Here is a 13,788-nt window from a genome sequence, read left to right on the forward strand (position 1 = left end):
ATTTTAAATAGTTATTTTAAAATTATTTTCTTTTAAACATTTTAAAATATATGTAATAGATAATTTATTTATTATTATATATATTTCATATATATTTTATAAGTTAATTTATACAAATATTTAATATTTAATTTATACAAATATTTATCACTTTTAATATAAATCGTTTTAATACTTATTATATATATAATAAATAAAAAATTTAAATACTTTTTAAATAAGATATTAAATAATGAATAAATGAAAGTAAAAAATAATAGTTAACAGAAGGCTAGTTATAATCACGTTTCACGTATTTATTTCGATATCTTTCGAAGTTATTTATATTTTAAATTACGTACATGTATATTATAACATACTTTTATCATTGAGAAATGTACTTTATCCATTTCTTTTTTTACAGTAAAATCGTTAGATATACATTGTACGATACAGTAAAAAGTATCGACGTCACATGCACACCGTCAAATTGTCATTTGCGAATAATATGATACATTATTCTGCACACAACATAGTTTACTGTAGATAGATATAAGCCATAGTATTCAACTTGGCAACATTGCCTTTGCAAATATGCAAGTAAATGAATTTATATTTTATTATTACTGTGAATGTATCGATAGATTATAATTAATATCTATTTAGAAAAAAATTAATTTAAATATAAAAATTTTTTTAATATGTAATTATAATAAATAGAATATTATATAATTATAGTAAATATTCAAAATAATATTAAAGATTTAGAATTGTGATATTCGTATTTGAAATATTTACATTTAATAAAAATAACATAAATAAAATATTTTTTAAATAAAATTACAATTTTTAATAAACTAAATAAAGATACAAAGAATAACATTAAGTAAGTGAGGTTAAACACTATAATTTCATAAGAAACATTGCTAAGGAAAGATCTTTGAAAATAATTATATTAAAATTGCATTGAAAAATATTATAATTATTATAAGTATTTAAAAAATATGTAATTATATTAATATTTTATAATAATATATTATCATTTTCATTAAAAAATCTTATAATTTTTCTTATAAATATTATTAATTTATAACATCATAATTTATAATATTTTAATGAAACGTGAATGTAATATAATATATTATTTATATTATTAAATCAGTGCATTATATTTGAATAAGATATATTTGAATTAAATTAAGTTTTGTCTTTAAATTTTATTAAGTAATTATGCTATATGTGAAATAAAAAAATCAATCAATCAAATGTAATTATAAAACAAATTTGTATTATATATTATATTGTATTATAAATATTTATATACATTGCATATTTTATTGTATTGTATTGTATTATAATATTTTATTAACTCATTTTTATTTATTATAAAAATATATGTATGTATATCGTAAACATTACATATAGACCTATATAATGATTGAATTAAAATTTATATTAAAATAAAAATCTAAAAAATATTATTAAAATGTTTACTTTCACTAATGATTTGAATGTAAAATAGATTGTACATATGAAATAATAAGAAAAATTTTCTTTTTAAATTTCTATATTTTTTTTTTATAAATATTTGAATAATAAATTTATTGAAACAATTAAAAAATGAATATTAAATGCATTGATAATGTGAAATTTATTCATCATAACTTATGTTCAAAAATCAAAATATAATAAAAAATATTATATAACCATTTCACATATTCTAAAATATAAAACAATTTTGAGATTATAAAATATAATATACTAAAATAATATTAACTTATAAATAGCTTTCATTATGGTATTATTCAATTAATACAAGATATTGTTTTAATATATAAATTTATAATGATTTAATACATTTTTATTATTTAATTTAACATAATAATAACATTAATGAGCTAGTTAAAATAAAATGTAATAATACAAGTTTACGTTTACAATGTATTGTATGTATAAATCACTGTACGAGTGCATCCTGATGTTTCCTGTTACATGTACCATTCTTTCTCGCGGAATGATTAGTTATTTCATAAAGTTTATCTTTTTATAGGTACCATGTTGTTATAAATATATGTTATTTTCATTTCACATTTTTTTTTCAGATTTTTTCATAGTCATATGAATGTACACATAATCTATGATTCTTATTGAGCTTTAAGTGAATTTCATTTTAATCATCTAACTGATTTTGGACATAACATAACAACAGTCACAAACATGTAGCAAGCTAGGATTACAACATAAGGTAACTGATTGCTGTAAGATTCATTTTATTGGCTAAGGAGTGTTCTTATTTCTTTGTGCATATGGCAAAGGAAATCAACATAACTTGGACTTCCATCATTTTCTCTATCTTCAATCAAGAAATGACGTAATACAATTTCTAATTTTTCACGTTGTCTTACTATAGTTAACTGAAAGATGTAATAAAACATAAATTTCATGAAATTTTTAATGCCTTTCATATTTTTTCAATTTACTTACCCTCATACAACGATGCCTTTCCATACGTACGCGATTAATGATATCAGAAATTCGTTTATTTAGTGGAGTATCTAATACTGGCAGTGCAGTACAGTCTGTATCAATTTGAACTATTGATGGAACACCAAATACTGCTTGTACCCATTGTGGAGAAAGTGCCAGGCCTAACCATAAAAACATATGGATACTATTTTCTAAAATAAAAAATACAGAATAAATATGAGTATTAAAAACTAAAAATTTTTTTCAATGGAATAAGAAATAATATTATATACCAAGTAAGTACGCGCCATCATCAGTGAATTTATCAATAGAACAACGTAACATTTGTGGTAATTCTGTATCTTGTAAATCAACATCGTGTAAAGGAAGTAATCTTGGATAAATATAAACAACTGATATAGAAATTGGCATAGTTGCAACTGCTTGCATAACAAAAGATCTATCATCAATAGACATATCAGCACCTGAAAAATTGAATTTATAGTTGACTACATTATAGAATATAAAAAATTAGAAAATAATTAAAAATAAAATTATGTACCTCCAGATAATGCATCACTTTTTAATAATGAATTAATGTAAAGTGGAAGCAATTTCATACATTCTGGTAATATTAATTGGCCAGCATTAGATGGTGAAGCACAATGTTTTCGATATGCAGCTAATATATTTGCACATCTTGCAATTAAATTATCCTTTACAGTTTTTGGAGTTGATTCAATTAATTTAAAAACACCTAAAAAAGTTTTAATTAAATAATACTTGATGAGATAAATTCTTAATAAAATAAATATGAATTATTTTACTTTGTTTCGAGAAGTAATTTATGATTGCATCTAAATCACATGCACGATATAATTCTGCCATTTGAGATGATGTTTTTAAACTAAGATTAATAATACGTAATCTTCTAATTCCACTGCATGAAGTGTACAATAAAGCTGCTTGAATATATACACCTTCATCATCTGTTAATTTATCGTCATGTTTTATTTCTATAGCAATAGCCTAAAATATCAAATTAACAATTTTTATTATATTTTTTAATATATGATAAAATAAAAAAATCAAATTACTTTATAATTATATAATATAAATAAAATTTTACCTTATTACAATCTATACTAGCCAATTCCATATCTGTAGTATTTGACATAAAGAAGTGACCAAAAAAATCAGTTGCTCGAACACCAGTAGATGTACGTACGCGCATAATGGCATCAAATGCAATTGGTCTACTAATGTTATTAATGACATCAGAAATTAAACGATCACCATCTATATCAGCCTAAAGAATTAAAGAAAAATTCTAATATGATATATATATTTTATTTACACAAATAAATTTTATCTTTATTACCTGAAAATAAGTATATTTATAAACTTCTCCACCAGTCAATCTAGCTATTTGTCCTATTGTCGCAATATCGACATATGAATTATTGAAAACAAACAAATCTACAGAACATCCCATACCCACACATTCCTGACCTAGATTGTTATAAATGTTATTTTGCGGAGCTGAAAAGATAGATTAGCTTGAAAATATTTGAAATTTATTATTATTATTTGAAAATAAAAAATTTACCTAATACGGTTTTTTCTTTTTCTGTACCAAGAATTTTCCGATCATCACGATTTTTTAGTTTGCCAGGTGCATCAGCAATAGGTAAAGAAGAATGGAAAACCATTAATTTTCCAGCACAATCTGAAGCCTTAATTATTCGATTAAAATTATAATTAGTCCATATATCAAGATTTTATGTTACTTATTATAATATTTATTGTAAAATTATGTTATTTTTTTATTAAAAAATTACCTTTAATGCTTCTAATCCAGCCTGTATGGCTGGTGCAAGGATTGTTTCTGTTTCACGTGTATCTGCAAACATTGCTGGTATTTGTGTCATTAAACTGTCAATAACAGATTCACTTTCTTCAACATTACATAAAAATCCATCAAGAAGTGGCATAAAAACATCTTGTACATCTCCCACAACCATCATTTGTGGTTGAGCGAGACAAGAATTAATATTGTAAAAGTGCACTGTATTATTATATGTTATAAATCCTACTTTCATGTTTGTTTTTGATTGACCAGCATCAACAGGTAAATGTCGCAAAATTGACTTCATTTGCATACAAAGTAAATTAACTAAACCAGATTTAACTGTGTTGTATGATACATCGATCACGAACACAATAGCTGGTGGTTTTGGAAAAGTATTGTTCTAAAATAAATATTTTCAAAATAAATACTATTAAAATTAAATACTTGATAAATTTTTTTTTATCTTACTCTGCAATAATCCTTAGTAGCAATATATTCATATGTTCCTAACATTAATTCTGGTCTTTCATAACGATCCATACGTTGGCCAGTATGATCCAAATGTTGAAAATATTCTGCTGGAACTACATTAAAAACAAGAAAAAAATAATAATTGTACAAAACAAAAAAAATTAAGAAAATAAATTCGTACCCTCAGTTGTTGCTTTACAAAACATGCACTGAAATCTTCTGCCTGCATCAATAAATTGCATAAATGGACTCATATACGCTTTACATCGTACACAACGTACTGGACCAATTTCACCCATATCTACAATAGGTGGTTCATATTCTCCTTCTGCTATACGAGCCATTGGACTTATTATTAGACCAAATGGAACATTCGTCTAAAAATACAAATTATTTCAAAGAATATTATTACAAGAATACAAAATTAAATTAAATAATTTGATGTACAGATTGTTCAATGTACTTGTTTTATAATATCTGCTGTGGTAGGAACAGTATACATAGTAGATCTAATATATCTAGGAGATGCATTTCCTTGATCCTGCGTTACAAATTTGGTGGTTACTAATGGTGGAACCAAACCCTTTTGATTAGTTATGAATATACCACCTCTTGCGCGTTGATCATCTTGAATTACTTGAATCTTTGGAAATATATTTAAAATTAATCTAAAGAACTAAATCAAATTGTAATAAATTGTAATTTTGAATTAATTTCTTACTGGACTTGGCATTTGTTCAGGATCTAAACGTCTAGTTTGCTGTGGTTGCATGCCTGATTGATATCTACCTGTTACACCTGGTGTACCACCTTGATATGAACTTCTTTGAGCATTATATATATCCTATATAAAAAAAAAAAATATTTGTAATATGATTGATTTCTGATAAATTTTATAATCATGTTATTTTTCAAATATACGTTATTATAGCCTTGATATCCTGTATGTTGATAGTTTGGCATTGCACTGGTTGGACTACGACTAATTCCTGCAGGATTTCCCATATGTTGTCCTTGTATTGGTGGTCCAGATGTATATGATCTTTGACCAGATTGTGATAAAGTTGCACCAGAATTTATCATTTGTCCTGTTGATTGACCAGGTAATGGAGGCATTTGTGAACCAGATAAATTTTGTGGTCCTAACATTGGTGGTCTATTAAATCCTTGTTGATTTATTAATGAAGATTGAGCAACATTTTGTTGACCAGACATTGGAGATGGATGTATATTTTGTTGATTTGTTAATGGAGGACCAGATAAATTAGAGATAGGCATATTTTGCGGTTCTGGAAAAGAATGACCAGGTTTTTGTTGTCCTTGTAATGAAGAATAATGCTGCCCTGGTAATGATGGTGTAGAAAGTGAAGGTCCAGATAAATTTTGTTGAGTTTGTAATAGTGGATTTGACAAACTCTGTTTTGATAGTGATGATCCAATTAAATTCTGTCCATGTGCTCCTTGCATAAGCATATCTTTATGTGTTTGTTGATTTGGTAATGGAGGCCCTGATAAATTTGGTTGTCCCGATATTATTGGATTAGAAAAATTTTGTCCAGGTAAAGATGAAGTAGAAGATACATTTTGTTGTCCTTGTAATAATGCAACTTTAGATCTTTGTCCTATTGGTGGCCTAGGAAAATTTGATTGTTCAGATGTGTCAGTAACATTCAATTGACCAGATTGATTTGAAGGCATTCCTGCATTGAACACTTGTTCAGTTGGTAAAGTTTGTCCAGAATAATAGTTGCTAGTAGTTCCTGTAGAATGTCCAGAAAATGGAAGACCAGTAAGCTGTGGTGTAGAAGTTTTTAAAGTCTTCTGCTCTTGTACATTTGTCCCAGAAATAGGTGGTCCAGTTTTTCCACCAGGATCAGTTTGTCCTGTAGAGCCTATTAAAATAAATAGAATCTAATAATGTAGAATCTAATAAAATAAATTTAATTTTTTATTGATTATCAATTTCATTGATCTTATTGATTATTATTAATAATAAATTGATTAGTCTTCATTTTATTAATTTTATTAATTTTAAAAAATTTATAAAAATTTCATTTTAAGCAATTTTTTTTTTGTTTATATATAATCAATGATCAGCTTTATTTTTCTAGTTATTGATAAAAAAAACTTTTTGTACTATATTAAATTCTGGTTACATATTTCTATAATAGTATATGTGACAGTATGCAATCTTCACATCAAAATGTGAAAATAAAATATAAAAAAATTTTTGAACGATCGAAATTATGATTAAGTTATAATAATAGAAATATTGGTATTTATCAATTTCTTTATATATATATTGTATGTATATTGTATGTATATATCTTATTAAATATTAAATATATATATATCTTATTAAATATCAACTATTTTGCATTACATTAAATTATTATTCGCAGCGAAAAATGTTTTGATGATTATCAAATGATTTCACATACTGGCTTATTAATTTTTTATAGGATGTTTTTGTTGGATGTATTAAAAACATGTAAAAGTCAATTTTCATTTTTTAAATAAAATCGTATATTTTTTTATGCATCAATTGATGCAGTTTTTTTAATAATTTTCTACAATATCGAAAAATAATTATGAGATATTTTGATATAAATATTATTAAGAAAATTTTCCATCCTTTCTAAATGTAGTCTAATGAACATGAAATTTTTGAAAAAATCAACTCTCTTCAGAGAGAGTTTATTCAGAAAATTTTAAACGACAATGAAAATTATTATGAGTTAATTTTTGAATTTTAGAAAAATAATATGCGTGAAATTTTTACTTATAAAATATATGTATAATATTCATTCAATTAATTCCAGATTGTCTTTCAATTTTACTACAACTCAAAGATGGATTTAATATAAAACTGTAGCTAAAATTACAATTTCATTGTTTATCGCTATTTTATATCGGTGAGATTTTTTATGATAATTACTCAAATTATCATTGTTAAAAATACTTAGAAACATTAAACTTCGACAATATGAATGATATCTACCAGGAAATCTCTCCACATACAATCATTCCGCATGTAACACATTTTTTGAATTTCAAAATAAATTGATAATATATCTAATTTTTCTTCTTTGACGTACTTCATTTTTACAATTATTCATCAAATTACAGTTAAATGTCTGTGTCAAGATAATAATACTGAACTTTTCTAATGTTTATATTTTATAATACTGTAGATCATATTTTTATTATGCTAATATTGGTAAAAAGTTATCATTAATAAGAGAGAGAAATTTTTTTAACATCAAAATATTTTCTAAACTAATCATTCTTTCATACATGAGTTAATATTTTTTTATAAAGAATTAAAAACTGCATCGATTGATACAAAAAAAAAATATATAGTTCTGTTTAAAAAAATGAAAGTTGATATATCCTTAATGCATCCATCTTCAAAAAAATAGCTAGTGTTGTGTACTTTTTGAAACCATTTTTTTGCCTGTCAAAATATTCCTTGCAAATAATAATGATGTAATTCAAGATGGTAATATTTAACAAAATATATTTAGTAAAATAATTTATAAGTATATAAATATATATATATATATTTATTTATTTATTTATTCATAAAAAAATCTGATTCTTTAAATAAGTAATTTTTTGATTCACTTATTATATATATTACTTAGTAGATACCATCTTGATGCATTTATATATAAATAGTACTAAAAATTTTTGCAAATAATTTGAAAATTAAAATTAATTGTTTAATTATACAAGAAAGAAGAAGTCAAAATACAACATATTTTAAGCTTATTAAAATCAAGAACTAATCAATTAATTGACTATTATAGTTTTAATCAATTTTTTTTATTCTTACCACTCCCTGATAATGTTTCTAATGTATTATTAAAACCATTTACATTTGAAGGTGTAGGTATTGTTGGACTACTTTTTCCAGGTAGAGGTGGTGGTGGAAAATTTTGCTATAATATATAATGTAAATTAATGTATCAAATAATTTGTAACTCTATATATGTATATATATATATATATATATATATATACAATTACCACTGATGGTGGTCTTTGTTGATCCCCCAAAGATATATTTGACATTTGATTAATTATATTATTTTGACTTGTTGTAGGTGGTATTATATGTGGATTGTTTGCAGATAATTCAAATTGAGTATTTCCTAAACAAAAAGTATATTATATATTAGTATATATAAGTAAAGTATAATTATAAATATGAGAATATTTTTTAAAAGAATAAAATTAAATCATATTACCTTGTGTTTGTATATTATTCATATAATATGGTGTTTGAGACTGATGTAAATTAGAAAGAGGAGACCCTTGCATTGATTTTTGAGAAGTATATGCTTGAGAATTCATTGGAGGCCCTTTTAATAAGTTTGGTGGAATATTAGAATTTACTTCTCCATAAGGAGATGAAGTCGGTGGACCAGGAAAGTAACTAGGTTGTTGTTGTTGTTGTTGTTGTGATTGTTGTTGTTGTTGTGACTGTTGCTGTATATATTGTGGATTCATTTTTATCCTAAAAAAAAAAGACAATACATTATTTCAACCTTTTTTTATGTAATTTTAATTAAATTAAATTTTCATAGATAAATGTACAAAATAAATTTATATTTATATTTTTAATGAAAATATATAGTTTTAAAACTAAATTAAATTCTAATACTAAATTTTTTAATTTCATTAAAAAAAAAACACACCCACAAATTATATTTATTGAAAATAACAAGTATATTTATTGAGAAACATAATTTTAATCCATAAACTGAAGTTGCGCACAAATATAAATCATATATTCGATAGCGTAATTATAAATTTATGTAAATTAGAAATAGAAGTTCAAAATATGCTACATATTGACAGACGTAAGATAACCTATACATATTAAGGATATGATTATTGTACACAATATTAATCTTTAATTTTACGTGAATTTTATGCTTTAATTACTTAACAATCTTTGTTTTATATAATAAATTACTAATAAATATTAGTTTAGAATAGTAAAATAAAATAAGCCATTTTGCACACAGTAATACTTCTAAACGAGGTACTCGATGAGTAATTTGCAAAATGCTTATGAAATTTAAACTACTTACGTTGTGTCATTAAACGCATTTGAACCATAACAAAAGTTAATATTTCCACAAATGTTTACACTAAATGAAGAAAATGTATTTCGCTGCAATAGTGACTGCTGCCGATGCCACGTAAGGTGGCATTGCGCATGCGCTTAATGCACGCTGACGAGACACGTCATAATAAAAAATTAGAGCATTGTAAAAGGTAAATTTAAATAAAAATATAAATCTATTTTATTTTAGCATGTATCTATTATTGTAATAAAATTAATGAAAGAGAACAAAATGTGAACAATCAATAATTAATAAATTATTTACATTTATTTTACATAAAATATTGTTTTTTGTAATTTTATTGCTGATCGGTTGGTATTTATATAAGCATAATATTTAAAAAAATTACAAGATCACTACACTTATAAATAAAATGATAAGTTCGATTCATGAGTAAATTCAAGGAATATCCTTATTTGATTCTGCAACTATACTGCAATATTAAAATACACAATAAATATTCATATAAATATATATACAAATAAATACACATGTAATAAATATATACACAAATATTTTTAAATTACCTTTAGAGTTAAATTGCGATATGAATAAATTAAATAAATAACTTTAATTAAATTAGTGATAGCCCATACAAAACTAAGTATTACATCAACCATATAAATTCGATCGTTAATATGCATATATATAATACACATATCTAAACAAACATATGCAATATATATTATTGATAAAACATTAAATCTAAAGTTATATGATTCATTTAAAAGTGATATCGTTTTGCATAATTCGAATTGTACACATTTTAATAAGTTGAACCTGGAAGCTAAATATTAATATAAACTTATAAATAAAATTTGTGTCAAGATAAAATTATTTATAAAGATTTATTAAAATCTTAGATTTATTAAGATTTAAAAACATACTATTATTTATATTAGATATCTCGGAGATAGAAATGAAAGTTTTTCTTTTTGTAATAATATTTAACATTGCGTTTATCTCTATAAATCTAATTTTAATTTTATTCATAAATATGGCAAAAGTACATATTATAATAACATTAACAAAATCGGGTATTCGATCAAATATCCACGTTAAGACATATAAAAAATTTGCATTGTTGTCTAATAATCCGTAATAATCCATTAAATTACATGTTATTATTATAAATATTACACTAATAATTCTAACAATATCATTTTTCATACATAACGTATGATCAATGTTTATATTTAAGAATTTTAAGTTTTTATCAATGCTATTTATATATTCGAATGCTCTTTTTATTTTTAAACTCTGACGCATACTTGAAATTATTATCAAAGAAAATAAAAATAAGTTTAGAACAAATCGAAATTTTCTAAGTACAAATGTATCATTTATAAGAAAAAGTTCTTGCATTATATCAACCATATAATAAAATTGTAAATAAAAATGAAGACTCGCATAGAATATTATTAATATAGATATATAAATATAATTTGTACATGAAGTTTTGGAAAATTTTATAGGGTATAAACCTGTAAAAAGAAAAAAATTAAAAATTTGCTATTATAGTATATTATAATTAAATTATATTAAAAAATATAAATTTTTATTATTCAATTATTTACTATATTATTATCTCATAATTTTTATTATTTATTTAATATTTTACCTAAAAGTTTTATTATAATCAGTAATAACCAAGATTCTTCGTAAATATTGGAAGGATGAAATAATTTCATGACTATGCTTTTCCACGATAAAAATTATAACTAAATTTAAACGGAATTTCATATTATGTTATATTTCATGCATTAAATTTGTCAATAATTTTACTTGCATGTTAGTTAATATTGAATAATTAATTACAAACTTTACATGCGATTGTAACAAGTATACATATAATTGCATATAAATATTTATCTTTTATATGTTATATTTTTTTACAAATAGAGTCTACAAATTGTATATATATATAAAAATATTATAGTACAATTAATACATAGTTGATTTATTTAAATATTTTATTATTATTTTATTTATATATTTTATATAATAAATAATATACTTAATTATATTTTATTATAATTATTTTGATATCATTGTATTTTAATAATATATTATAATGAAATTAATTATATTATAACGCTTTATTATATACTATTATATATTTTATTATACATTTTATATCACGATATAATTGAATGTTTTATACTGTTGACATATACTGTTGCATATTTTGACTTGTTGAACCATAATTAGTGTATATGTAATAATTAGTATATATATTAATTATATTATTGTATAATTATATAATTTTGATATGATTTTAGATATGATTAATTGTCTTGAAGTAAATATAAAATCATAATATGGTTTTTATTTTCAAAGCAATATAAATATTTTTATGCAATTTAATTATTATTAAATTTAAAATACATATTTTATTTTATTTTATAATTTTTTATTCTATTAATTTTAAATAGTACTAATTATAATGTATATTTTGGAAGTTATAATTTCGAAAAAATTAAATTTTGAGATGTTAATAATATTCAATTTAATTATTTTCTTATAATTTATTTTAGTTTAAACAAAATAATATATAGATATCTAGAGAAAAATTATTTATTTATAATAATACTCAATGATTATTTATTTATAATTATATACAATATGTAACAGTCATATTCAATGATAGCGATCGCCTTGCTTATCATATGAATTATTGAATCACAGCAAAGCAATTACCGTCATTGTACTACTACTATTGTGTGTTTTGCCATACTATTTTTATATTGAAAATAAAAATGATTATATAGTTTTTCTTGATCTTTTTTTTTAGTAGAAAAGTTTGTTGTACCCCATAGTTCGATTTTTTCTATTACTCTCAATTTTTGAAATAAATTGAAAAATAAGCGAAAAATTTTCGATATTTAAAAAATTTTTCATATCATTTCAAATCATTATTTAAACATATTTGGTAGAGTCTACAAAATAATTTCATATCAAGAGCAACTGAATAATAATAAAGACACAAAATACTTTTAAAGCTAAAAAATTAAAATTATTTTTAAAATTGATTTTTTAAAAAGTTATATAGATATAAAATATATTCCAAGAAAAAAAATGATGAAAAAGATAAAAAGTTGCTAGATTTCTGTTGGCAAGCATAAAAAATATTTCTAAAAATATGTAAGTAATTTATTGTATTTTGCTACTGATTTCTTGCATCATTTTGGTGAAAATGATTATATTTATAAATTTTTAATTCAAAAGCAATTTATTTGTTATTATAATATTTATAAATATAAAATGACTAATTTTATAAATTAATATACGGAAAAGTAATTTCTGATTGCAACATTAAATTTATTAAATCTTTTTTATATGTTTCTATACATTTTTATATTCAAAATCTGAATAACTTTAATTATTGAAATTTAACGGTTCAAAATTAAAATTATTTATGTATTTTTACATTTTTAGAGATTTTAGTTACATAAGATTATATTAAATATTTATCCAATTAAATAATAAAAGTACCAATAAACACTAGAATCAAATTGATTTTTGATTGATTTTAAAGAATTCAAATCATATTATAATTTAATTATTTTAAATTGAATCATAGTAACATAATATTAGAAAGAGAAAGAAAAGAAAGAGATCAAGAATTAAATTCTAATTTAAATCTAAATTTCGAAATTTAATGATTAGACGCAAGAAAGAAGATATTATGATATATTGTTCATATAATATATTTTTATGTAGTTTATGTAAGTATTTGATAATGATGATAATATACCTTAAATAACAAATAACAACATATTATAATGATCGTATATAAAATTTTTCAAATAAAAAATAACTTGAATTTGATGCGTGATAATATTTCCATTTTTCAAACAGATAGAATAAAAATCTAATATG

The 13,788-nt window shown here is 22.2% G+C and overlaps 2 protein-coding genes and 1 long non-coding RNA gene across 3 annotated transcripts; 1 reads left to right on the forward strand and 2 right to left on the reverse strand.

Annotated features, from left to right (window-relative positions):
• Window positions 1-341: 341 nt before the first annotated feature.
• LOC147658740 (uncharacterized) lies at window positions 342-2,427 on the forward strand. The gene is made up of 2 exons (XR_015292553.1): window positions 342-579; window positions 2,082-2,427. It is a non-coding gene; the product is annotated as an uncharacterized LOC147658740 (long non-coding RNA).
• On the reverse strand, window positions 1,802-9,996 carry Sec24CD (COPII coat complex component secretory 24CD). Its single transcript, XM_003698360.4, has 18 exons — window positions 9,871-9,996; window positions 9,022-9,290; window positions 8,801-8,925; window positions 8,607-8,712; window positions 5,690-6,660; window positions 5,490-5,612; window positions 5,232-5,411; window positions 4,950-5,145; window positions 4,766-4,881; window positions 4,287-4,697; window positions 4,055-4,181; window positions 3,827-3,987; window positions 3,575-3,754; window positions 3,273-3,474; window positions 3,008-3,202; window positions 2,739-2,930; window positions 2,464-2,657; window positions 1,802-2,393 (listed from the first exon to the last, which is right to left on the reverse strand). Exons 2-18 carry the CDS (start codon window positions 9,281-9,283, stop codon window positions 2,250-2,252), a joined length of 3,885 nt encoding a protein of 1,294 aa, XP_003698408.1. The 5' UTR covers window positions 9,284-9,290; window positions 9,871-9,996; the 3' UTR covers window positions 1,802-2,249.
• An 88-nt stretch (window positions 9,997-10,084) lies between these two features.
• On the reverse strand, window positions 10,085-11,604 carry LOC147658741 (uncharacterized). Its single transcript, XM_086910076.1, has 4 exons — window positions 11,528-11,604; window positions 10,794-11,390; window positions 10,434-10,693; window positions 10,085-10,339 (listed from the first exon to the last, which is right to left on the reverse strand). The coding sequence occupies exons 1-4, from the start codon at window positions 11,595-11,597 to the stop codon at window positions 10,319-10,321; spliced, it is 948 nt and encodes a 315-aa protein (XP_086766202.1). The 5' UTR covers window positions 11,598-11,604; the 3' UTR covers window positions 10,085-10,318.
• Window positions 11,605-13,788: the final 2,184 nt, after the last annotated feature.

Source organism: Apis florea, unplaced genomic scaffold (assembly GCF_048593485.1).
Source record: "Apis florea isolate Af1SG1 unplaced genomic scaffold, ASM4859348v1 contig_1789_pilon, whole genome shotgun sequence".
Taxonomy (NCBI): Eukaryota; Metazoa; Arthropoda; class Insecta; order Hymenoptera; family Apidae; genus Apis; species Apis florea.

Excerpts from the sequence above, each read along its gene's own strand:
- LOC147658741 (XM_086910076.1), bottom strand. The coding sequence starts at position 11,597 with ATGAAATTATTTCATCCTTCCAATATTTACGAAGAATCTTGGTTATTA. Across the intron at positions 11,391-11,527 it reads GATTATAATAAAACTTTTAG|GTTTATACCCTATAAAATTT; the intron begins GTAAAATATTAA and ends TTCTTTTTACAG. Across the intron at positions 10,340-10,433 it reads ATCGCAATTTAACTCTAAAG|TATAGTTGCAGAATCAAATA; the intron begins GTAATTTAAAAA and ends TTAATATTGCAG.
- Sec24CD (XM_003698360.4), bottom strand. The coding sequence starts at position 9,283 with ATGAATCCACAATATATACAGCAACAGTCACAACAACAACAACAATCA. Across the intron at positions 5,412-5,489 it reads CTGAACAAATGCCAAGTCCA|ATTCAAGTAATTCAAGATGA; the intron begins GTAAGAAATTAA and ends ATATTTCCAAAG. Across the intron at positions 2,658-2,738 it reads TGATGGCGCGTACTTACTTG|AAAATAGTATCCATATGTTT; the intron begins GTATATAATATT and ends TTTTTATTTTAG.